Below are 27,466 nucleotides of genomic sequence, written 5' to 3' on the forward strand. Positions count from 1 at the left end.
TCTCTCGTTTTAAAGAAACCTTCCCTTAGAGCCGGGCACGGTGGCTGACACCTGCTCGAGGCAGGCGGATCACAAGGTCAGGAGATCGAGACCATCCTGGCTAACACAGTGAAACCCCATCTCTACTAAAAATACAAAAAATTAGCCAGGCATGGTGGCGGGCGCCCGTAGTCCCAGCTACTCGGGAGGCTGAGGCAGGAGAATGGCGTTAACCCAGGAGGCGGAGGTTGCAGTGAGCAGGGATCACACCACTGCACTCCTGCCTGGACAACAGAGGGAGGCTCTGTCTCAAAAAAAAAAAAAAAAAAGAAAAGAAAAGAAAAGAAAAGAAAAAAAGTGAAAAAAGAAACCTTCCCTTGAGCCTCTATAGGGATCTCTGCTCTTTAGGGCTTCTCTTTTTCACAGTCAAACTTACTGTTACTCAATTCCTCACATTTTTCAAATAGTGACTTCTCAGTTGGTTGTATTAATAAACCCTTGGACACAGGAAAGTGGGTAGGGAATCCCTTTCCTCCCATCTGGCTGCCAGTCCCAGTATTGCTCTCAGAAGAGGAGAGAGGAGAGGTTCAAGAGGCTTCCATCCCTGGTCTCCCCATCCCTCCTTCGTACCTCAGGCCAGTCCTCGGCAGCAGCATGCCCCGGGAGGGTGGACACTAGAGGACAAAGGAGCATTTTGCCTGCTGCCCTCCCCTCTCTCAAGCCTTCTTCCTGTTTTTTTATCCTTCATATCACTATCATCGGCTACAACGGTCTCAGCTCTGCATCTGTCCCCAGGACTCTCTCCCCAGCTCCCAGGGTCCACTCCCATCTCCTCCAGCACCCACGCCCCTGGATGTCAGGCCATCCTCCCTCCAACTGCTCAATAGATGTGCCAGCAAGGGGGAAAGCGTACATGGCCTCTCATGTTGGAATTTTGAGCTTATTTTCCAATAGAAATATTTTCCCCCACCCCAGGGGCTCTATGGTATAATAATTCAGGTAATTTGGAGGTTTTAAATAACTGTATGCATAACACTGATTATATGCGGAAGCATATTTCAAACTGCAGTCAGTTCGCATAACATTGGGAATTCAAGTCGTTCATGAATGAAGGACAAATTATACACTTTTATCTCCCTCAAAAGACTAACCATAACACCTGGCACCTATGAGATGCTCAATAAGTAACTGTTGACTTGATTCAAATCAAGTACTCCTCTGCGAACAGACTGCATTTGTAGTGTCGAATGGGTAACAAAAGTTCTGTAGTTTTGTCTGAGAAAACCACTAGGTGGGACTGTGAGACTCACATTGTGCTAGTGCTGAAAAGAAGGCAGCTGTCCCTAATAAACAGAGGCATTCAGGAAGACCAGAAAGCTTTCTATCATCCTCGACACTGGAAAGACAGCACCAAAGATTGTTTTCTATGTTATCTGCCCCTACTAAACACACACTTCAAATTCTACTGGCTTGATATTTTTCACACAAAAAAATGATCCTTTCACACTAATTGGACTTTTTCAAGGCAACTCTAATATAAGATCTAACATTCCTTTATCTAGAAGTCAGTAAAATTAGTGGACTGTTTCTGGTTCGAGTTGGCAATCAGTGATAACTGCAGATAACTGGCAGCCAACAGATCACACAAAACTTCTATAGTCTAGCACCATCACACTCCATCACCATGAGAACCAAACTAACTAGGGCAAGGCCTGATGCTTCTGGCCACCCCAAAGGGTCACCAGCCAAATACTGTAAAGCAACTGCTATTGGGTAGGCTTTGAGGCACACACTGAGAACAGCACCATAGGCTACAGCAATGAGGCTACTGTGATCAGCAATGAGATGGGCTCCCTGGAGCCTTCAGCAGAGTGGGAGGCTGGTTGCTCCAAGGAGTGTGAAACAAGAGTTGGTGCAGAGGAGGAGGGCTTCAGGGCCTTCTGAAGCTGACTGAGGTCAGGAGTGCCAATCACAAGGACAATGTCTGCGAGGGCACTTCCATGGTGCACCTACTGCTCCAGGCACAGTTTTAAGCACTTTATGTGTATTATTAACTCATTTAGTCTTCACAACAACATTCAGAGGTGGTTACTATATTTGTCTCCATTTTTTAGCTGAGAAAACTGAGGACCACAGAGTTCAATAACATGTCCAAGGTCAGCCTCTGGGAGTTGAAAGTGGTGATACTGGGATCAAAACCAAGGTCCCTAAACTCTACTATGCTATGCTTTCTCTCTAATGAGTGGACACAGAAGATCCATGGAGAGGGTCCTGCTTCTCTACACATAGACAAGGAGGGAACAGAGATGACGTTCCATAGGATCCAGTGAATGGCAGTTATTCACCTAGCAGGAACCAAAGGCAGACTCAATCTCTACACAATTCATGCCTCGGAATCTTACTATGTGCACACAATAGAAGGCTATGCAATATAAATCATAGGTTACACATATATTGTCCTACATAATGAGCGTTGTTTAAAACAACTCTCATACACTTCAACTGTACATTCTTTTTTTTTTTAACATTTTGGTTGCTATCTAGTTTTTTAAAAACAGCTTTGCTGAATTATAATTGACAAACGATAAACTGAATGCAATATGTACAATTTGATAAATATATGCACATACCCCATGAAGCCATTACCACAATCAAGATAAAGAACATACCCATAAGACCCAAATGTTTCCTCCTGCCCCTGCCTTCCAATACACCTCCTTCATCCCTAAGTAACCCCAAGTAACCACTAAGCTGTTTTCTTGTCACTATAGATTAGTTTGCTTTTTTCTGGAATATTTATAAACGTACTCTTTTTGTTTATCTTCTTAGCATAATTATTTTGAGATTCATTCATATTGTTGAATGTAACAATGGTTCATTCCATTGCTGGCAAGTACTCCATAAAAGAAAAAAATCTTTAAGATTTTAAAAAAGAAAATCTTAAGAAAGCTTTAAGATTTCTTGGGATTTTGGTTGTGGGTGTCCTATCTGGGAAATCTTTGCCAACTCCAAGGTCACAAAGATTTTCTCCCATGTTTTCTTCTAGAAGTTTTAGAATATTTGGTTTTACCTTTAGGTCTATGATTCCTTTTGAGTTAATTTTTGTGTATGGTGTGAGGTATGGATTGAGTTCACTTTCTTACTTACAGCTATTTAATTGTTCTAGCATCATTTGTTGAAAAGACTATCCCTTCTCCACTGAATTATCTTTGCATCTTTGAGGAAAATCAATTGACCATGCACATGTGTTCTATTTTTGGACTCTATTCCCATGCATTGAGATAGAATACTACTTATCTGTCTTTATAGTATCTTTTTATAGTAAAAAGAGTTAACATGAACCCACTTTGTGACAGCCCTATGTAAGGAAATGTGCATGTACTACTAATTTAATTTCCACATCAGTCTTATGAGGTAGATAGTCCATCTTGCTTTTCAGATGAAGAAGCAGAGGCTCAGGGAGATGAAGTCATCTGTGGCCACACAGTCACTAAATGACTTTAAGTCATAAGTTTATGACTTAAACTAGGTCGGTCTAATTTCAAAGCCTGTGCTATTAACCACTTCTGGCAAACAGAATAATGTCCTCCTAATATGTTCATGTCCTAATTCCTGAAACTTGTTAATATGGTTTTGCTCTGTCCCCACCCAAATCTCATCTTGAATAACTCCCATGTGTAGTGGGAGGGGCCCAGTGGGAGGTAATTGAATCATGGGGGCAGGTCTTTCCCGTGCTGTTCTCATGATAGTGAATAAGTCTCATGAGACCTGATGGTTTTATAAAGGGAAGTTTTCCTACACACACTCTCTTGCCTGCTGCCATGTAAGATGTGACTTTGCTCCTCATTCACCTTCCACCGTGATTGTGAAGCCCCCCCAGACATGTAGAACTGTGAGTCAATTAAACCTCTTTTTTCAAATAAATTATCCAGTCTCAGGTATGTCTTTATTGGAAGCATGTGAACAGACTAATACACTTCTGTATTGTTACCTTACATAAGAAAAGGAATTTGTAGATATAATTATGTTATGGATCTTTACTTTTTGTTGTTTTTGTTTTTATGTTCTTTTTATTTATTTATTTTTCATTTTTTAAAACATTTATCCTAGATACTGAAGGTTAAGGATTTTGAGGTGGGGAGATGATTGGGCCTTTGACATTGGCCCAGTGTAATCCCAAGGGGCCTTATAAGACGGCAACAGGAGGATCAAAGTCAAGGAAGGAGATGTGACAAGGGAAACAGAGGTCATAGAGAATGATTCAAAGATGCTATGCTGCTGGCTGTGAAGAGGAAGGAAGGGGCCAGGAGTCAATAAATACAGTGGCCTCTAGAAGCTGAAAAAGGCAAGGAAACATATTCACCCCTCAGGGCCTCCAGAGATAATCAGCCCTGCTGACACCTTGACATTAGCCTGGTGAAAGTAATTTCAGACTCCTGATTTCCAGAACTGTTAAATAATACATTTATATTATTTAAGCCACTAAGTTTGTGGCAATTTGTTAAAGCAGCAATAGGCAACTCATATACCACTAACTCGTATTATAATTTGGGTAAATTATTTAACATTTGGGAGTCACAGCACCTTCATGTCTGTAATGGCCATGATAATGCCTACTTTATAGAGCTAAGCCAATGAGAAGAGTGGGCCTGGCACAAAATCATTGCTCCACAAATATTAGCTATGTGTAAAAATTATATTTATTCTCCAGAAACCTCTGGGCATCGCCTTGTTAGGCCCTTAGGACTGACAGTTTTTTGGTTAGCCTATTGATACCTTGGTTCCTTGTTAGAAAAAGGGATCTCAGTTTCTTGGAGCATGACAGCCATCAGCCCTGAGTAACAGTTGGCAAGGTCAGGGCCCACCATGAGGAAGTCAGACGGGTCCTGATGCTACCTGAAGGGAGTCTGGGGGTAGAGAGAGGCTTGAGGAGAAGGGGATGCTAACTCAAAACCTACACTTGTCTCACTATAATGTTCTGAGGTTGGTTTTTTCTTTCCCTTAAGCAAACGTATTCCTATTTTTCAGTTCATTTACTTTCAATGAATACATCTCAAACTGTGCCCCTTTATCAGGTTCATGGATTTTCTTACCAGTCAATTTATTTAGTCAAGAAATATATACTGAGCACCCACTATGTGAAAAGCATGGTGCTAGTGCCAGGGTATCCAATCTAGACAGAGAGACAGATAATAAATAATGAAGTACACTCATAGATACAAATTGTGGGCTGGGCATGGTAGCTCACACCTGTAATCCCAGCACTTTGGGAGGCCAAGGCAAGAGGATCCCTTGGGCCCAGGAGTTCAAGACAGCCTGGGCAACATAACGAGAACCCATCTCTACAAAAAAAAGAAGAAAAAAAATAAAAAACAAAAATAAATAAATACAAATTGTGATAAGTGCTGTTTGGGAGAAAACAGGATGAGAGATGGAACTAAGAAGGGTAGCTGTGGTGGTCTATTTAGACAGGAACAAGAGGGAACACAACTTATTCACTCATTCATTTATTCAGTAATGAGTTATAGTGCTGTTTGCCATGATTTGGCCATGAGTTCAGTGTTAAGGAATCAACAATATACATTAAATAAGGAGTCTTTAAACAGAAATACACATAAAACAAGGTTATGTATTGACTAGTTAATCAAAATGTGACCAGAGGCTCACAGGAACCTAACCCTATGTTTCCCCTAGGAGCAATAGTCCAGTATTGGCTAATTCAGTATTCAAAGGGACTGTATAGAATACACGAACGAGAATTGACTGTACTTTAACTTCAGGATTTTAAGTGCTATGAAAGCAATTAAACAAGGTAATAGGTGACACAGAGGTCAAGGAAAGTCTCTTGAGGAAGTGAGATGGTAGTCTAGATCTCAGTGATATGAAAGAGAAAGCTGCATACAGGGAAGATCTATCTAGGCATCAGGGACAGCAAAAGCAACGACCCTGAGGCTAGAATAAATTTGGAACATTCTGTGCTAAGCAAGGCTGATGGGCTGTAGGTTGGCGAAGAGGAGGAGGAAACAAGGTCAGGACCACTTGAGCACAGGAGCCAGGACCACTGCAAGGTGTGCCCAATGGCAAAGAAAGACCATGGGGGAGTTTAAGCAGGAAAGAAGAGTTTAAGCATGGCTGGGCTCTGTGTGCCGAATGGACAGAAGGAGGCTGAGTGGAAGCAGTGGTATCAGATAGGAGCCTTGGGAACTAACCGATGAGAGGAGTGTGGAGGTTTGGACTAAGGTTGCAGGTGGGAAGATAATGTGAAGCAGATGGGTTTGAGACACATTTTAAAACAGGTGGAATTCACAGAAGTTGGGGTGGTTTGAAAAGGGTAGGGAGGTGTGGAGGGAGAGAAAGAAAGAAATTAAAGATGACTCCCAGGTTTCACTAACTCAATAAATATTTATCGGGCAGCATATCCTGCTGCAGGCACTGTGCTGGGTGCTAACAGAGCCACTTATATTAGCTGACATTCTCCCACTTTCTCCCCGCCTCCACACTCCACACCTCTGCCCCCTCTACTGCCCTGGCCCAGGTCATCACCATCTTTCCCCTGGATTGTTGGAAAAACTTCCTAACTAGTCTCTCTGCTTCAGTCCTTGCTCCTGCAATTTGCTACACAGTAGCCAGGATGACCTGACCCTTTAAAAACATGTCAGATGGAGTCACCCTTTGCTTAAATACTACCAATATTTCCTCATTCCATATGATTAAAAGACAAAATCTTTACAGTGGCCTACAGGGTTTTTAGGTCTTCCTCCTTGCCCCCCTCATTGTCTCCTTTCTGTTTCTAAAAGTGAAGCGTGTCATCTAAGTCATCTCTAAGAGAGAGGATCCCCCTCCATCCCACCAAGAGAAGTCTTGTTATAAGATTATTTAGCCTTTACATGTAGGAATAACATTAGTTTAGTTGTCTAAGTTCTAGTTATTTGCTTAAAAACCAGCCTCTTCAGGAGAATGGCGTGAACCCGGGAGGCGGAGCTTGCAGTGAGCCGAGATTGCGCCACTGCACTCCAGCCTGGGTGACAGAGCGAGACTCTGTCTCAAAAAAAAAAAAAAAAAACACCAGCCTCTTTCCTTGAAATAGTGGCATCTTAGCATGAAGTACAGATAAATATTACCTATGAGCAAAAGTTTGAAAAAATACTTATCTGATAAAAGTCATAAGTTGCAGGCTTATAACACTTTATAGTTATAAGGTCTTTCAATAATCATATAATTAAATTTTAACGAACTGCTTGGTTGAAGTTTGTTTCTCAGTTTGAAATTCTCTACTCTTATTTTTTCTTTCAAAAATTTTTCATTTTATATTCTAAATGGAATGGTATCATTTTAGCCCATGTACATTTTGATTGATCACTTCAGTTTGTAGTATTCCTGCTTGCTTATTGCATTATTAAAATATTATAAAACTGAGGACGTAAGTTGTAAATTATATTTCCACTTACCCATGCTCTCCATATTTACTGGTTCCACGTCTTCACTAGCTAGAATATAATAAAAGGAAGTCAAATTTACATTTTTGAATCAAATACATCTCAATTTATTATAATCTTTTATTTCTTCTTTTTTTTTTTTTTTTTTTGAGACGGAGTCTTGTTCCGTCGCCCAGGCTGGAGTGCAGTGGCGCGATCTCGGCTCACTACAAGCACAGCCTCCCGGGTTCACGCCATTCTCCTGCCTCCGCCTCCCGAGTAGCTGGGACTACAGGTGCCCGCCACCACACCCAGCTAATTTTTTGTATTTTTATTAGAGACGGGGTTTCACCATGTCAGCCAGGATGGTCTCCATCTCCTGACCTCGTGATCCGCCCGTCTTGGCCTCCGAAAGTGCTGGGATTACAGGCGTGAGCCACCATGCCTGGCCAATCTTTTTTTTCTTCTCCTTTTTTTTTTTTTTTTCGAGATGGAGTCTCAGTCTGTTGCCCAGGCTGGAGTGCAGTGGCGCGATCTCAGCTCATTGCAACCTCCGCCTCCCGGGTTCAAGTGATTCTCCTGCCTCAGCCTCCTGAGTAGCTGGGATTACAGGCGCGCACCACCACGCCCGGCTAATTTGTGTATTTTTAGTAGAGATGGGCTTTCACCATGTTGGTCAGGCTAGTCTTGAACTCCTGACCTCGTGATCCACCCGCCTCGGCCTCCCAAAGTGCTGGGATTACAGGCGTGAACCACCGTGCCCAGCCAGTTTATTACAATCTTTACCAAACCTCAAAACACAAAATATAAGTGCAAATATACAATGAAGACTTAAACTATCTTGTGAATAATTAAACGGAAAATCTGAATAATTGTCTTTCACACTGTTGTCTCTTAGTGATATGTTTACCACAGCATTCATTATATAGCATTTAATTGGTATCATAATGAAATTAGTCAAAAGTAAGAATGAATCTCCATATATCTTATTCCTCACACATTTGACTTTATGTCACAGAAATATTTTATTTCACTTGATAGGTAAAACCATAATCATTTTGCTGCTAATATATATACAAATACTCCACAAAAAATCCCATTCAATGAAGAAATATTCCTACCAGCTAATACTGGTTTTGGGCTTTTTTTGCCACGTGATGACTTTTTCTTTTGTTTTGGAGCCATGGTTCTGACTTGAGCTGCATAAAGAGTTGATATTATTAGTAAATTATTACAATCTGCAAACAACTTACAATTTGAAATACTAAACACTATCATTTAATAAACATAAGAATATGTTTTCTAAGTTTTTCCCTGGGCTAAATCAACCTGTATCTTCATAGAACAGGTGTTCTGTGACAAAGGCTTATTGCAACAACAATCTTACTGATGAGATCTTACTGTTCTGGTGGAGCCGTTCAGCTGAAGCGCACTGTGGTGATCCGCCAGAACAGTCTCAGCCACAGGTCCTGCCATGGAAGCAGGACAGAGGACTTGGCTTCCCTGCCTCTCACTGAAGTTTGCATCCCAGGTAGCTGCTCTGTGCTGCCTTTTGCTGGGCTTCCCAACAGGTAGCCCAGCTACAAAGACAAGACAGGCCACTGGGAGTGACAGGCCCACAATGTGCATATGCGTATATAATTTTTAAATTAACGTAATTGAGCTCATACTTTTGTCTTAGCGTGTGAACACATAACCACTAAGGCCTTATTTGGGCTATCAGAGAGAATGCCTCCAAAAGTTTTCCATGGAACTGCTTATCAATTTTGTTTTTTTTTATTATTATTATTATACATTAAGTTTTAGGGTACATGTGCACAATGTGCAGGTTTGTTACATATGCTTATCAATTTTGACAGGATAGAACACTGGCCAAGGTCATCACCATGACATCAAATCCTTGTCATCTCTGCTATGCTCACCTTTGTCCCCTTCTGTTTAAATGGTTAGGAGTGTGACTGCAGGAGCCTGGCCAGCAGAGTTTTTAAACAGGCTCTTTTTCCAGCTGAGTGACCTTGGGCAAATTACTTACCTTCTCTGAGTCTCAGTTGATTCATCTATTTAATGGGGATAATAATAAAATCTACCCCACAAGGTGATTGTGAAGACTTAATGAAATAAAGTGTCATCAATCAACTCAATCATCTCTGACGGGTTTGCGTCACTTTAACAAATCATCACAGACTATTATTTCATAGCCCATGGTCAAAATATCACAAGTTTTATTTTATTCTTAGATGCTGGATCACAAAATCTTGTCCAAAGTGTGGATGTGAGTGTGTCTGTGTTTGTGTGTAAACATCTTCCCTTTAGATTTTCTCATATGAATTTTTTTAAATGATGAAAATAATAGCTCACATTTGTGAAGTGCTTACTGTGTGCCAAGCACAGTTCCAAGTACTTTACGTGTGTTTTTAATTTAATCTTAACCACATTAAAACATTTTTATTGACATATAATAGTTGTACATATTTGGGGGTACATGTGATATTTTGATACATGTATACAATGTATAATGGTCAAATCAGCATAACTGGGATTATCCATCATCTGAAACATTTATCTTTGTGTTGGGAACATTACAATTCTTCTTGCAATTTTGAAATATGCAATGAATTATTGTTAACTATAATTTTCCTACTGTACTATTGAATACTAGATAACCACATTTTATTATTACTATTGTCTTCATCTCCATTTTATAATGAGAAAACGAGGCACCAAGAGGTTCAGGTGACTCTCCTGAAGGGACACAGAGCGCAATAGGCAGTGGTGTCAGGCTGTAAGCCCAAGCAGCCTGGCTCCAGTAGCCACATTCTTAACCTCTGTACTAGATGATCCCTTGGATTTCAATGATAACTGCTGTGTTTCATTGCAAATGGAACTATTTTAAATCATTGTCTTTACTTAGGAAGGCAGGAATTTTTTTTTTTTTTTTTTTTTGAGACAGAGTCTCACTCTGTCACCCAGGCTGGAGTGCAGTGGCACGGTCTCAGCTCACTGCAACCTCCACTTCCCGGGTTCAAGCAATTCTCCTGCCTCAGCCTCCCAAGTAACTGGGACTACAGGTGCGCGCCAGCACGCCCGGCTAATTTTTGTATTTGTAGTAGAGACGGGGTTTCACCATATTGGCCAGGCTGGTCTCGAACTCCTGACCTGGTGATCTGCCCGCCTCAGCCTCCCAAAGTGCTAGGATTACAGGCATGAGCCACTGCACCCAGCTAAAAAGCAGGATATTATCTAATCAATATTTTATGATTCTGACAATTTCTATTTTTAAGATATTCTGCAATGAATGGATCTGACTCAACTCTTTAGACTGTCAAATGTCCTCCATATCACTTCCCAGTCTTAGCATAATTTCAAATCTTTCATCTATTTCTTTTTTCAGAAGATTCCTTATCAATGTACCCCTTCTCCATATGCTATCCCAGCTGCATTTTAGTTTGATGTAAAATACTTGAAAAACTTTCTTTTTTTCCCCCAAGACAGAGTCTTGCTCTGTCGCCCAGGCTGGAGTATGTGGCACGCTCATGGCTGTAATCCCAGCATTTTGGGAGGCCGAGGTGGGTGGATCACGAGGTCAGGAGTTTGAGATCAGCCTGGCCAACATGGTGAAAAACTCTTAACACCACTTAGCCTCACCCTACGCACACACCATCACCACCACCACTATTTATTCCACATATATATATATCGAGTGACTATGCTGCACCAGATGCTATCCTAGGTGTTAGGGATACAGCAGTGAACAAAATAGGCAAAACCCCTTGTGCCAGCTCACATTCTAGGGGAAGACAGAAAATGAACAAATAAAGGAGGAAAATATAATTAGTATTTTAAGCGGTGAGAACTACTAAGGAGAAAAATAAGGTAAGAAAAGGAATTGGACATTGGAACAAAGACCTGAAAAAGGAGAAATCAAGAAACACAGATATCTGGGAGAGGAAGAGTATTTTCAGGTGGAGGGAACAATATGTTTAAAGGTTCTGGGGCAGGATCATGCCTGGCATATTTAAGAAAACAGCAAGAAGGTCATGATGGCTGGAGTAGAGTCAGGGAAAGACTACAGGCAAAGCTGGTCAGAAAGTGATAGGGATATAGTAGTCAGCTTTGCTGCAGTAACAAATGACCCCTACATCTCAGTGACATACAGTAACAAACATTTATTTCTTCTCATGCTATGCACTGTGGTGTGGATGAGCTGCTGCAGGTCTTCTTATTCCGGGATCCAGGCTGAAGAAGCAGGCCCTATTTCACACATACCACTTTCACAGCAGAGAAAAAAGCAAGAGAGCTAATGGAACTACATAATTCTTCCTAACTTTCTCCTTGGCACTGACATATTGTGCCTCCTGCTCACATTCTATTGGCCCAAGCAAGTAAGTCAATCCTGATAATGGGGGAGGGATTCTCTGCCTGATTGGCAGTAGGTGGGAATGTATGATCCTCTTACAGGTACGGGAGGTAATGGCTGGCAATGATATAATTGGAAACAACTATATAATATACCACAAGGGGGGCTAGGTCATGTGTTAGGACCTTGGCTTTCACTCTGAATGAGGTGGAGAGCTACCGGATGGTTTTGAGCTGAGAAGTTACTTTACTCCATCTGTCCTACAGTTTAAGGATCAATATGGCTGCTGTGTTGAGAAAAGACTGCAGCAAGGAAAAGGCTGAAGCAGGAAATCCAGTTGCGAGACATTTAAAAATCCATGGGAGAGATGAGGGTGCTTAGATCAGGGAGGTGAAAGTGAGATGGGAAAAGTGACTGGATTCTGGATATTTTTGTTAAGTAGACCCAATAAGATTCACTGGTGACTTGAACATATCGCTTATGAGAAGGATAACATCAATGAATTTTGCCTAAGAAATCGAAAGCATGGAGTTGCTATTTATTGAGATGGAGATCACCTGGGAAGAGCAGATTTGAAAGAGAAGTTCAGGAGTTCAACTGAAAGTATAGGAAGTTAGATCGCAAACTAGACTATAAACTCTGTGAGCATGGGGATTGTATTTTCTTTCCAATTTTTGTAACCCCTGTAACAAGCACAGTGAACATACTAAAAAAAAAAAAAGTTAGATTAATAACTCCTTGGTCCACCTTCCCTTCTGCCATGTTTAGCCTATGAATTTCCAGTCTAAACAAAAGGCTTCTACCTAATGGTCTGTGGAATAATCTATATGCATGCTGTATTAGTTTTCTCTTAATGCTGTAATAAATTACCACAAATTTTGTGACTTAAAACTACACAAATCTATTATCTTACAGCTTTGCAGTTCAGATATCTGACACAGGTCTCACTGGGCTTAAACCAGAGTCAGCAGGGCTGCATTCCTTTCTTTCCAGAGCCTCTAAGACAGAATCTGCTTTCTTGCCTTTTCCAATCTCTAGAGCCCACCAGCATTTCTTGGTTTGTGGCCCCATCCTCCAACTTCAAAGTCAGAAGGGAGAGTTAAGTCTTTCTCACATAGCATACTCTAACCTCTTCTTTCTCTTTCACTTTTAAGGACCCTTGTGGCTACATTGGGCCTACCTAGATAATCCAGGATAATCTCCCTATGTTAAGTTCCGCTGATTTTAATTTCATCTGTGACTTTTACTTCTTTGCCATATGTGGTAACATAGCCACAGGTTCCAGGAATTAAGAAGTGCTGCCGTAGAATTAAACTTGAATATAGGTATCAGTTTACAATCATCCCCCAAATAATCAAAGTAAACAAGTGTCTTGTTCTTTTCAAACGCTGCTATTAAATGCTCTGTAGACAATTTGAGTTTCCAGTTTTCAGGGAAAAACAAAGTCAAATTTTCAGCAATAAATTAGGCACCAACATTGGAATGTGCGTTAATACAAGCTGCCTTACCTGAACAGCTCATTTACTACTTTCATGAATGTTAATTGACTTCTGTTTAAATTACTGACTAGTGACCAAGGGCAAAGTGACTAGTGACCAGGTACTAGCGACCAGGTTGTTCTAAAGGCTTTTAGGGGTCTTAATTCTTCTTCATTAAAAAGCATAATATCTACATTTCTAGGCACCATAGATAGAAACATTCATAAGCTGAAGTGAGCCAGGTGAATATAGTCTAAACGGAAAGGAAAATGATTACCTTGGGAGTAGCCACCTTATATTGTATTTCAGTTTCAGGCAAAATTTTGCAGTTTATTTTAGTAATTGTAAATAATGAAAATCCTACCAACAGTATGTCTAGAAAATAAATCACTTTTAATTGGGGGTACTGAAACCAAATGAATAATATACTCCGTATAATTTCAATAAACACATTTATTCAAGGTTTATTTTTAATGTAGATCTTTCTTTTTAAAAACAAATCCCCAATAAAAGATATTACTTTCAAATTATATCAGGGCTTACTGAAGTTTTTTTTCATAAAATTAATTGAATATTTCATGAATGTGTTATATTTAACAAACTTTTTTCTATTAAGTTGTATATTAAAAGATTATGAAAAAATTTTCAATACCCAATCCTACTTTAGTCTAAGTTTACTTTGAAATGTGCATAACACGTTTTCTGTTCCCAGCTGAAATCAATTTGTAATTCTTAAGAGTAGCAGAAGAGGCCAGGCGCAGTGGCTCACGCCTGTAATCCCAAAACTTTGGGAGGCCGAGGTGGGTGGATCATGAGGTCAGGAGATCAAGACCATCCTGGCTAACACAGTGAAACCCCTGTCTCTATTAAAAATACAAAAAAATTATGCAGGCATAGTGGCGGGCGCCTGTAGTCTCAGCTACTCGGGAGGCTGAGACAGGAGAATGGTGTGAACTCAGGAGGCAGACGGAGCTTGCAGTGAGCCGAGATCATGCCACTGCACTCCAGCCTGGACGACAGAGTGAGACTCCATCTCAAAAAAAAAAAAAAAAAAGAGTAGCAGAAGACATAATTCGTCTACTCCTAAAATCAACGTTGTACCTAACCCAGTGGCTTGTGTTTCGACTGGTTTTCAAACGACTCGAGCTGAGTGGATTTCAAAATAGAAATTTTGGAAGGTAACACTTAGAAATGTTTAAGCATTTTTATTAAAAATATTCTTGATATTAAAACTACTTATTTTCTTTGTAAATTAATTTACCCACTTCAGAACACCTTTTGCTATCAATGCACAAAGGTCACACTTTCTAGATTCTATGTTAACAGCAAGAGACATTAGAGGTTGACAAAAGTGTGTGTTGGGTAAGTCCTCTGCATAACGGATCAAAACCTGTGATGGTGCACCACTTGATTACGAGGAACACTGCATTCACAGCTGTCTACGATCTGCTTCCAAACTAACTCTCCAACTTGCCCGTGACTATATCCTTTTATGATGCTTCTATTATTCAGGAGGTTAACTACTATAGATGAAGGCATAAGTAACATAAATTAAATTGTCATAATACAGTGATTTAAAGAGCTATTAATCTCCTCTCTTCACTTTATTCATGTAATGCATTGTGAAAGTTGTCAGAATCAGCATGGAGCCACTTGTGTTAAAAACTCAGACAAACAGAGCTACGGAAGGCCACGAAGGAAGTGTATGTCACAAATGCCTGATAACAAGAATTATCACAAAAGACTATACAAAATCACAGTCTTGCATAAAGGCCATTGCCACTCTACACACACACACACAAATACTTCTGCAAGGATATCTGCCCAGGAACTGCCTGTCCAACCTCAGACTACTGCCACCCTTGTCACTGATTCTGTAGCCAAGGATAACTATCTGAAGACAATAATATAATCCTCCTCATTTTTCCTTTAAAAACCTTTGTGTTCTTTTATCTCCCTGAATATACATATAGTTTACTACCACATGCATCTTCCCATTGTAATGCCTATTCCCAAATAAACATTTTATTTTAGAGAGTCCCCCTCTCTGTTTGCTATCTAGGTTGATAGCACACACCTGTTTACATGCTCACATTTGTTGCCTGTGTGTATGTGTGGCTTATTCCCAGCAAAGAGATCTTGATTATGAAAGGACTTGTAGCACTGGCACCTTCTCTTTAACTGGGGTCTTCCTTACGAAAGTCTTGTCTTCCCAGGTCTTCTTCAATTAGCTGACCTCATCTAGGTGGTCATCATCCTCTTTCCTCTTCCCAAATAATTTATAAGCTCATCATGCTTGCTCTCCATCTTTCTACATTTATTTATTTATTTTAATTGAGACAGAGTCTCGCTCTGTCACCCAGGCTGGAGTGCAATGGCATAATCTCAGCTCACTGCAACCTCCACCTCCCGGGTTCAAGTGATTCTCCTGCCTCAGCCTCCCAAGTAGCTGGGATTACAGGTGTCCACCAACACGCCCAGCTAATTTTTTATTTTTTTAGTAGAGATGGGGTTTTGCCATGTTGGCCAGGCTGGTCTTGAACTCCTGACCTCAGCTGATCTGCCCGCCTCGGCCTCCCAAAGTGCTGGGATTACAGGCGTGAGTCACTGCACCCGGCTTTTTATTTTATTTTTAATAGATGAGGTCTGGCTTCGTTGCCCAGGCTGGTCTAGAACTCCTGGCCTCAAGCAATCCTCCTGCCTCGGCCTCCCAAAATGCTGGAATTATAGGCGTGAGGTACCTCTCCAGGGATATCTTTTTAAAACAAACAAACAAACAAACATTGATTTAGAATAAAACCCAAGACTAACATCTTGGGCCTCTGGTAAATGTGTCTCCAAGAACTATTGATTCTCAGTAAATCTTCAGTAAGACCCTGATTAAACTTCAAGATTCTCCTGGGCCCTTCAGCCACATTTTGGCAAGTATACAACATCCACCCCTAGAGACAACTATTCCTACAATGTCTATTAGTCTATACTCTTGTTTCCTTCCTTCCATACCTATTTCCACTTCTTTCCAAGATTGGATATTCACTTATTTGAGTAGATGCTATCCTATTACTTCTCCCTTCCAAATACCTTCTGAATTCCAAGCCCTTCTCTCTCACAGCCTCCTCTGGTTCAGGTCTTTAATATGTCCTCCAAAACTGGAGCTCCAACCCTGTTTTGTGCCATGAACCTTTGGCAGCCTGGTGAAGCCCATGCATCAAATAAAAACATGGGATTACAAAGAAGACAGATTATATGGAAATATAGTTATTAAAATATATTTTTAAATTATGATATAATAATATGTACTTCTTTATTAACACATTAAATAACAAAACCCAGCTGTGGTTCTAATAACTACCTTAATTGTGAGGTAACGATGAGTATAAATAATATATTTACAATCTCTATAACATAATATGAAAAGAGTTGCTGGCAAAGTCACAGGCCTGTGAGTACTACTGTTGTTTGTTACCAGTTGAATACATTTCAGCTGGTGGTTAGTGAAAATAAATACGTAATTAAAAAAATCCACAGATTCTCCTCCCTGAATCCTCTGCCCTAGATCATGGACACTTAACTGGCCTCTCTGCCTCTGCTCTAACCAGAACAACTACTCAAGAGGCAAACCTCAGAGCTCTCCAAAAATGCATCTCTTATCAAGTCTCTTCCCTGTATAATGACTTTTGTGGGTCCCTATCATTCATAGTAGCATTCTCTTCCAGATTGTAGAAATGGAGCTCATTTGAAATGCAAATTTCCTGGACCTCCTTTGATTTTGCAGGTGTGGGTAGAGCCTGGGACTCTGCATTTTTAAAAGCATTGTGAGACATTCTTGCACTGGTGGTCTACACACCAGACTTTGCAAAACAAAATAAGAGTCCAAACTCATGTAAGTATGGCCTTTAATACTTTCACAGTCTGCCTCACTGCGTCAACCTTTCCAGTTCTATTCCAGCCTCACACCGTTTCCATTCATTCCCAAACAGTCCAGGACTTTCTCACCTCCCTCTCTGGAGAATCCCCTTCCCTCCCACCCCTCCTGCTGCTCCTGGTCCACACCATGCAGGCATCTCTCTGCTTGCTTCAATCTTTCTCATCATTCAAGGCAATTATGAACTTTTCCCCCAAAGCCTGAAGCCTCCCTGACTTCCTCACTCAGGCTGAAACAATCTTGTTCTCCCTGACACTCTCCAATCATCCTATGTGTAATTACTTACGTCAGGCCTCTGCAAAGGCAGGAGGCTTCAAAGTCAGAGCTTCCTAAAAGATTGCTGTGAATTCGTTTAGCATTCACCATACACAAGAAGAAGGAAAAAAGTATTGAGCAGCAATTAGGTACTGGGTAAACTAGTCACTAGGGGAATAAGACAATGTCCTTAGTTTCAAAGAGTTTGTGTTCCCTGTTCATCTTCCTCACTGTTTATCTACTCTAGCCCTTTCTAAACAGTCCTGAAGTAATCTATTGCAGCCCACATTAATCTTTTATTGTTTGACCCCCGCCCCTAGACGGATAATCAGAATCATGCTGTTTTGGCCTTCATTCATTCATTCATTAACTCACTCATTCATGGTTTATTGAGCTCCTACTATGTACTAGGCAATATGATAGTCACTGGGTATATATAACATGGGAACAAGACAGTACTTGTTTCCCTCACTAGGCTGGAAGCTCTTTAAAAGCAGGGAAAGACTTGCATTTTTTGTAGTCTTCACTGCCACTAGCCTAGCACGTTGCTGACACAGCGAGTGTTCAAATACCCTTGAAAGAGTGAGTCAAATACTTGTTTTCCACGCCGCCTTTCCCATTCAGAGCTTCTCTTACCTGATACTGCTGATCTGAAGGAAAAGGAGCCTCTTTGCAGTGCCCTCGGGAAAAGCTCCTTCGAGAGCTGGAGGTGGGAGTTTGACTCTCCTCTCTCAGAAAAACAAATCGCAAGGGCACAAACCCCAGCAACTCTGCCGACTGTTGCCAGGACGCATCTGTCGCTAAGAGAAAAGAGGCGAGTCCTCTGCGAGATTAACAGAGCATCTCTACCAATACAGTGTCCGCTCCCTAACAGTATCTTTCAAAGCAGACTTGTGATTGGTTGCCACCATGTGACGTCACTGAACGCGTACCGGGTGAGGCCGGCAGCTTTCCACTACTAAGGAAAGTTTTGTGGCTTAGGTATATTAATGACAGTGGCCCGGCCTGACCCCAGGTCTAACAGGCTCGGTCCATGCCTCACACCCACCGCAATCTCACCCAGAGAAGAATCTTTTTGGGGAACCAGGAGAGAAGATGTTAAGAAGGCCGCCCGCTCAGAATCCTTTCGGGCAGCTTTCCTGCCCACCCCCTGCAGCGAGCTGGGCCCTCCTAGGGAGTGGAGAGGAAGCTGCGCTCCACTGGGTGTCGTGGGCGCCCCAGAACTCTAATGGGTTGCGTTTCCCTCTTGCCATAATAACTTTTGTTAGAATTTGACTCAGGCTGTAAGTATGAGTCTCGGGGAAGAAACTTGAATCCGTGAGTAACCCAAGGTTCATTTTATCTGTGATTAGGAGTCCCGTGGGATTCATACAGTGACGCTCAACTCTGAACACTGTTCTCCTTTCCCTTAAAAAATAATTATAACTGTCTAATCTGTAAAGTGGCAGAATTTAATAAAGTAATGTAATTGACTGCTGTAATTGGTGTAAATAAATTTTTACACCCAATTTAAATAAAATCTTTAATTGAGAAGAGGCTGATCGTTTATAACATATGAGACTTCAGGGGGCTGGCGCGGTGTCTCATGCCTGTAATCCCAGCACTTTGGGAGGCCGAGGCGGGCAGATCACGAGGTCAGGAGATCGAGACCATCGTGGCTAACACGGTGAAACCCCGTCTCTACTAAAAATACAAAAAATCAGCCTGGCGTGGTGGCGGGCACCTGTAAGTCCCAGCTACTCTGGAGGCTGAGGCAGGAGAATCGCTTGAACCTGGGAGCCGAGATCGTACCACTGCACTCCAGCCTGGGCGACAGAGTGAGAGTCCGTCTTAAAAAAAATAATAAATAATAATAATAACTTCCTAATTTGTAAACTGGCAGAATTTAATAAAGTAATGTAATTTACTTCTGTAATTGGTCTAAATTAATTTTTACACCCAATTTAAATAAAATCTTTAATTGAGAAGAGGCTGATCATTTATAACATATGAGACTTTAAGGATCCTGAATGAAGATTTTTACATGATGTGCAGAAAGATCATATAGATTATTTCAAATTTCTGAAGAATTTGTGTTCACAAAATTTAAATGAATTTTACAATACAAATTATGAAGAAAAAAAACTAAAAAAGAGGTATTATCTAAACGTTCTGACAACTTTTTTCCAGCTTGTCCACTCCCAGGAACTGGAAGATTCGTTTTCCCCTGGGCTCAGTCTTGCGTCTTCTTTTCTCTCTCTTCACACTCTCCTGGTGGCATCAGCATCATATATTCCCCTTAGCTTCAGCCATCACCACTAAACACACCAGACTTCCATTTCTACATTCTCAGCCTAACATATCTCTTAAATTCCAGACCTGAATTTCCTCTAGCTACTGGACATTTCCAACTACCTGTCTAGTTCAGTTCATGTTTTTTTTTTTTTTTTTTTGAGACGGAGTCTCGCTCTGTCGCCCAGGGTGGAGTGCAGTGGCGCAATCTCGGCTCACTGCAAGCTCCACCTCCCGGGTTCACGCCATTCTCCTGCCTCAGCCTCTCCGAGTAGCTGGGACTACAGGCGCCCGTCACCACGCCCGGCTAATTTTTTGTATTTTTAGTAGAGACGGGGTTTCACCGTGGTCTCGATCTCCTGACCTCGTGATCCGCCCGCCTCGGCCTCCCAAAGTGCTGGGATTACAAGCGTGAGCCACCGTGCCCAGCCCATGTTGTTTAATAGATGCTAAATAAAGATTAAATGTAGTGAATGAATGAATGACCATAGCACCACAACTTAGCAGAGCCAAAGTCAACTCATTATCTTTCAGAAACTTTTTTTCCTTATTTTCTACCCTAGGTAATAGTATCATTGTCATCAGTTGCAAAATGAAATCTGAAAGTCATGCTTGACTCCTCTTCTACTGCGCACAGTCAACATATCATTAAGTTCTGTCATTTTTCTTTCTTAACTGTCTCTCAAATAGTCCATTTTCTCTTAGCCATCCTCTGCCTCTGCCTTATTTCAGATATGCCTTATCTCTCACCTAGACGGCAGCAATAGTCTTTTGACTTGTTCTATCTCTTTCCCTCTAATTTATTTGCCAGGTTGCCACATAATTTTCCGTAGTTTGAATCCTGACATCACCCTGCTTAAATATGCTCAATCTGGCATATGAAACCCTGTATAAACAGGGTTCTGAAAGACACTGGAAATAAATCTGGAAGGTAATTAGTTATTTTTCTAACCTCATTTCCTGCCTCTGTCCCCAGCCCAACCCACATTTTAGTCCAGTGCTTCTTAACTGAAGCCCCTTAACAGCCAAGGAGCAGGAAATCACAGGGGCCGGGAGTGAGTAGTAGGTTGATGGAAAGAAGGTTTATAACATGAAATAGACTTCTGCAACTGAGATATATTTGTTTCATATAAAGAATTTATGAAGTTTTTGCATTTGGCTCTGCAATGGATTCATGTTTGTTTTAATTTTTTAAAAAATGTCTAAAGCCACTATTAACTAAAATTGACAGAAAATTGAATAAACACAAAGAAACCTTAGGCAACTGTGACATGCTTATCCTGTGGTTTTGCACAGCCCCTGACATACTGCTGTGCGGGTCCAGGAGTGTGTGGGCCTCAGGTTGAGAGCCAGAGCTCTGGTTACACAGCTCCTGACTGGTCTCCTGTGCTATGCTGGGTTACAACTGTGTGTCTGCTCATGCTACTGCCACCACTTCTACCTCTGCCTCCATCTGTAATGCCTTTCTTCATCCTCATTACTTGGTAAACGACTATTTATTTTTCAAGACCCAACTCAAATGTCACCTTCTCTGTCCAGCCATACAGGCACTCAGTAGAATTAGACACTCTTTCCTCTGTTTTTCCATTATAGCAAGTATTACATTGTGTTGCAATAGCTTGTTTACATAGGTGTCTCCCCCTCTAGACTTTAAGGCAGGGATGGTGTCTCATTACTTTATATTTCCTTTATATCACACTGTGATATAGTGTCAAACATAGGTTTTGGTTTGTTGTTGTTGTTGTTTAGAGGGGATCTCACTATGTTGCCCAGGCTGGTCTTGAACTTCTGGGACCAAGCCTTGGTGTCCCAAAGTGCTGGGATTACAGGTGTGAGCCACCATGGCCGGCTGGACATAGGTATTTAATAAAACATATATTTATGTAATTGATTTACTATTCTTAGAAGTAAATCTAAAAGAAGCTCTCTAACAGAAGCTTCTTTGTATTTTTCCAAATAATTTGCTTTCCTTAAAAAAAATTATAATCCTTCACAGTCAGATTTAAGGAAGTAAGAATTATAACCTTGTGATCTGGCTGAGACACCAAGCCCTTCTGTCATCTTTTCTTTAGAGACATGCCAAGGGGATGTCCATTTGATGGAATGAGTCATAAGTCACAATACCAAGAAAGTTAAAAGTTAAATTGGAAATGTTTAGAAATTTCTTCATGTTACAAATTCATGATTGATTGACCATCTTTTCTTTCATGGAGTGGTCAGAAATGAAATATCATCATGGTAGCTAGTGAATATGTCCATGCTCTTCCAGGGGAGGTTGAATTGAATTTCCATGAAACTTGAAGGTACATAAAAATTAGTTTTAGTTTTATTGATTGAGTGAACATCTAAAGAGTCAAGAAGTCATAATTGAAAATATTTCTCTGATTCTTTAAGGACATCTTGATAAGTTTCAGATTGGGTTTACAAAAGGACAATCTGATAAATTGATATGAGGTAGATTTTTACTACCTATTATTTTGGTAAGTGACTCATTCTTTTTATGGATTTTTTTTTAAAAGAGTTATCTCAGAAACTAGGCGTGAGGGAGAAGTGTCCTTGTTTGAGCCCTAAACTGCTGGGATTACTACATATTTTCCAAGCGCTTGGGGAAACTACCACAACCTATTGCATGAGGAAGTGAGAAGCATCTGAAGAGTACTCAGCTTCAGAAAGGAGAAAAAGAGACAAAAAAGCCTGACCCTGGGACAAAGATTTAGCTGTTGGAAGAAAGGGCCAGTTTTGGCAATTCTAGAAAAAAATGGACTAGAACATCAATGAGAAATTAGGATCTATACAACATTAAAGTCAGGAGAAAGGCATTCTTAACTGCACAGAATAGCTTGAGTCTACTGGGGACTAAGGAGGACACAGGCCCCACGTGGCTCCAGAATTGCTGGCCCTTCCCATAAGAGAAGGCAGGGCTCTAGCACTCATCTGCATTCTGCAGGCAGCAGATATCTCCAGAGCAAAGCAACAGCTGTGGAGGTAAAAACAGGGCCATGTGGTAGCAGAGTGGACTTACCTGTCAGTACGGCTGAGACTTAACTCTCTTCACCCAGAACTAGTTGGTGGTGGGAGAGTCATTGTATGGTAGTGATAGTCCTACAGTATCATAAAGCATTAAAAGCCAGTGAATATCAGTTCTACATGTATAATTTTTATTGTCATTAGAGCACTTAAATCTTTTTTAAAGTGAAGTCACTCAAATATTGTATTTAAAGTAAGGAAATTATGTTGAAGCCTAAATTTGTCACTTTCTGCATAGGTGGCATTAGACAAGTTATCAAACTCTCTAAATCTCATCTGCAAAATTTGGGATGATAATGCTTTCATCAGAGCCAGTCCAGATAAAGGGTAAGAGCAACCACACTGAGCAACTAAGGGTGAGGGCAACCAATGCTGCCCTAAGGGGCATTCTTCAAAAGATACCAAACTTCCCTGTAGTGAATTGCAAATAGGTTGTCAGTTAGTTTGGGTTTCCACAGGGAAATTTTTACATGCCAGGAGAGACATAAATGTATTCTTCTCTCAATCAAATAGCTTCAGATTTGAAATAAAATCTATGTTGAAAAATTTTGCCATGTAAAGGTACCAATCCTGAGGGTCAACCAAAAGGCAATACTCCCATTCCTGAGTTCAGCCTGCTTTGATACCTACATTTTGATTTAATCTTTAATTTTTTCAAGATAGAGTCTTGCTTTGTCGCCCAGGCTGGAGAGCAGTGGCGTGATCTTGGCTCACTGCAACGTCAGCCTCCCAGGTTCAAGCGATTCTTGTGCCTCAGCCTCCTGAGTAGCTGGGATTACAGGTGTGTGCCACCACATCCAGCTAATTTTTTTGTATTTTTAGTAGAGATGGGGTTTCACCATTTTGGCCAGCCTGGTCTTGAACTCCTGACCTCAAGTGATCTGCCTGCCTTGGCTTCCCAAAGTGATGGGATTATGGGCATGAGCCACTGTGCCCGGCCTGATACCTATATTTTGAATAGTTCAGCACTCTCCCCAAAAGTTGTCTAGTTTGGAAAAGTGTGCTTTTAATAAGTTGTTTCAAATGTAAAGAAAGAATATATGTGTTTATTAATAGAAATCAGTTTTTCCCTATTTCCACTAGAAAAATGGTGGACACATTTTTAAGGGGTATTAGTATGAATGGATGCCAAATTACTAGCCTGTCCAGATTGCCCACAGATTTTAATCTGTCCCTTCCTCATAGCATTGCCATGAAAAGCCAGATAGTGCCTCAAATGTGGCATATTCTCAATGAATAGTTGTGGAACTAGAATTAATCAAAATTCTGTTCAAAATGAATGTATAGACATTACCTCTGTCCTTTGGCGACTATTAAAAGTAGATTTGAGTATCCAACTGTCTACGAGATATTTCCACTTGGATGTTTAATACATAGTTATCTAAAGCCTGGCCTTTCCTTCAATGCCAGCCAGGAAATATTTGCTACTAGACCACTAGTTTATGAAATAATTGTTACCCATCTGCAATAAAAGTAGTACTGAAATTGGGTGTTTAAAAACTTTTTAGCAAATTGACACAGTAACTTTATGTTACGTGTGAACAAAATTGAGGTTTGTATTACAAACGTCCTTATTTCATTCTTTTAGCAATTTATTTGTTGTAATTTTACAGAATTATTAGTCTGTGAAAGAAATGAAAACAAAACCAAGTCAACTAACCCTTTAACAGATAGTCTGAGAAGCACTTTAGAGACATCTCAAAAACACACTAAAATCTGAACTGCTGGTTCTCCTCAGATACCTGCTCCTCCTGCCGTCTTTTTCATCTTAGCTGATGGCAATTTCATCTTCAGGGTCACTTTGCACAAACTTAAGAGTCATCCTTCACACCTCTTCTTCCATCCTTCACACTTTTAGGATATATTTTCAACACTGCAGTCAGAGGGATGCACTTTTAAAACAAGTCATATCATGTCAGTCTTCTGCTCAATACCCTCCAACAGCTCCAATTTCATTCCGTTTAAAAGCCAAGGTCCTCACCATGGCCAAGGTCCAGCATAACCTGGTTCCTGTTACTAGCTTCATTTCCTACCATTACTCCCTGCAGCTCACACCACTGCAGACACACTGGTGTCCTTGAAGCTACTCACACACACTAGGTAGGCATCTCCTCTTTTGCATTGGCTGTTCCCTCTGCCTGGAGAACTTAAACAAGATATCCTTCAAGGTTTTGCTAAGATGTTAACTTCTCAGTGAGGCCTACTCTCCACTCTTTTTAAAATGCCAACTTCTCAGCCCTCCTCATTCTCCTTTCTCCGCTTTATTTTTACTCATAATATTTATCACCTTCTAACACACTATGTACTTATGTTTGACTATTTTTGTCCACTAAAATGTAAAATCTACAAGGGCAGGGATTTTTGCCGTGCTTACTCCTCCTGTCCTAGTGTCTAAGTCTATGTTGGCATATAGAAGGTATGCCACAAATGTTCATTAAAGGATTTGGAACAACCACCTTAGAGAGTAATTTGGCAGTATATATTAACTAAAAATGAATACCTCCTATAATCTAGCAATTCTACTTCTGGATATTTACCCTAGAGAAAATTTTACACACTTGCATAAGGAAATGATTCATGGATGTTCACTACTGAATTTTTTTGTTTTTTTGTAATGGCAAAAGATGGCAGCAACCTAAATGTCCATCAGCAGTAAAATGCATAAATGATATGGTATAATCAATAAAATAACATACAGCTGCTAAAATAAACTTGGATGTATATAGCTTAAGACAAAATGGTAAGGTAAGTGTTAAAGATTAGGTACAGAGCAATGCTATCTTTGTAAACAAAAACATGCATGGATGATTTCTGTATATAATGGGAATATATATTCAAGAAAAGTATTACAAATGGACTGAAATGATTCACACCAATTCATGATCGAAGGTTGCACTTGCAGAGGGTTGGTGTATTAGTCCATTCTCACACTGCTATAAAGACACTACCTGAGACTGGGTAATTGATAAACAAAGGAAGTTTAATTGACTCACAGTTTCACATAGCCGGGGAGGCCTCAGGAAACTCATGGCAGAAGAAGCCGGCATCTTCTTCACAAGGCGGCAGGAGAGAGTGTGAGTGTGTGAAGGAGGAATTGTCAAAAACTTATAAAACCATCAGATCACCTGAGAACTCACTCACTATCATGAGAACAGCCTGGGGAGAACGGCCCAAATGGTCCAATCACCTCCCATGGGGTCTCTCCGTTGACATGTGGGGATTATGGGGATTACAATTCAAGATGAGATCTGGGTGGAGACACAGCCAAACCATATCAGTTGGTTAACTTTGTAACGCTTTATTCCTCATAAATTAGGAAGGCCAAAAACAAAAGAAAATATAAAATTTGTTCAATTTGGGGGGCTGTGGGTATCGAATGGCATTAATGTATTGTTATTTTTGTACTCTTCTGTATTTGAAATTTTCTCAAAATTAAAAAATCATCTTCTAGATTGTAAGATTCTTAAGAACAGCAACTATATTTTATTAATATTTTCATTGACAGTATCTAATACCATTACTGGAAAATAGGAGTCCTCAATAAATACTTGCTGAATATGTATGTGTTAAAGAAATAAAAATTTTATTGAGAAAAAAGGAAGAAATTAAGGGGAGAAAGATGAATGGTACAGATGTAAGAAGACAGAAAGGTAAAAAGTATTTTGGGTTTACAAATGTGTGATTTAATACCCAGGCTACCTGACACTTCAGCTGAGCTATGTTACTCTAAATCAGATAGGAATTTTGAATGCAAAGATAAGGATGTGAAAAAAGCTCCCTTTCACCCAGCAGATATGAAGAATGTCATAGAGATCTATTGGCTTGAGATTCAGGAGCAAAAAATTGGAATTCTTGAAATCGTAAGTTATTTTGTAGTTTTCATAAGACTTTACATGTTTTAAAAACATAATGAGTAACCATAATAATAAACTGAATCTTTTCTGTGCTAGGATTATACTAAAAGTTTCAGAGGTTTATTTTGGTTTAAAAAAGATAATAAAAGCATGATTTGTTATTATTTATCAGCCAACATACTGAAGAACAGTATATATTTGATTATATGTGATAATGATCACTACCTGTCATAGATATTTCATAGTAAAAATCATTAAAGGAAGGAAGCATTAATACAAAATAAATTCTAAATAAAAAATTCTAAATTTTAATTAAAAAACAATTATTCAAGTGACAATTTAAAACACATAAAACAGTTTCCTTATCTGATAGATTTCATCTTTGCTTTGTGACAGATATTCCAGATGAGAGAAAATTTCTTTCATTTTGCACTTCATGTCGGTTCACTTGTTAAACGTGCTTCCAAAGTATTATCAGATTGGATGTTGGGGTATCTGTTGCTTTATATAAGCTCAATTACTTTTTTAACAATAAAAATATTTTGTTTTACAAAGAACTATATCCTTTAGTGAATATTCAAACTATGGAAAATGCAGAAAACAAGATTGGGTATTCAAAGACAGTTATGCATAGCTTAATGACGGGGATACATCCTAACGAATGCATTGTTAAGTAATTTTGTCATTGTATGAACATCACAGAGTGTACTTACACAAACCTAGATGGGATAGCTTTCTATACACCTAGGCTATATAGCGTAGCCTATTATTCCCAGACTACAAACCTGTACAGCATGCTACTTTACTGAATACTGTAGGCATCTGGAACACAGTGTTTAGTATTTGTGTATGTAAACATATCTAAACATAGAAAAGGTACAGTCAAAATATGATATAAAAGATTA

The 27,466-nt window shown here is 40.1% G+C and overlaps 1 protein-coding gene across 2 annotated transcripts in view; it reads right to left on the reverse strand.

Annotated features, from left to right (window-relative positions):
- DNAI3 (dynein axonemal intermediate chain 3) overlaps nt 1-18,205 on the reverse strand; it is a 70,319-nt gene extending 52,114 nt beyond the window's left edge. Inside the window, exons 1-3 of one of the 2 annotated variants that reach the window (XM_032151982.2) lie at nt 18,046-18,205; nt 8,516-8,593; nt 7,428-7,466 (exon numbers count right to left, since the gene is read on the reverse strand). In XM_032151982.2, the coding sequence (XP_032007873.1) occupies nt 7,428-7,466; nt 8,516-8,579 (103 nt within the window). In that variant the 5' untranslated portion in view covers nt 8,580-8,593; nt 18,046-18,205. The remainder of the gene's footprint in view (nt 1-7,427; nt 7,467-8,515; nt 8,594-18,045) is intronic. The other variant, XM_058439869.1, reaches the window with a different exon arrangement.
- Between the last annotated feature and the right edge of the window lie 9,261 nt (nt 18,206-27,466).

Source organism: Hylobates moloch, unplaced genomic scaffold (genome assembly GCF_009828535.3).
Source record: "Hylobates moloch isolate HMO894 unplaced genomic scaffold, HMol_V3 SCAFFOLD_5, whole genome shotgun sequence".
NCBI lineage: Eukaryota > Metazoa > Chordata > Mammalia > Primates > Hylobatidae > Hylobates > Hylobates moloch.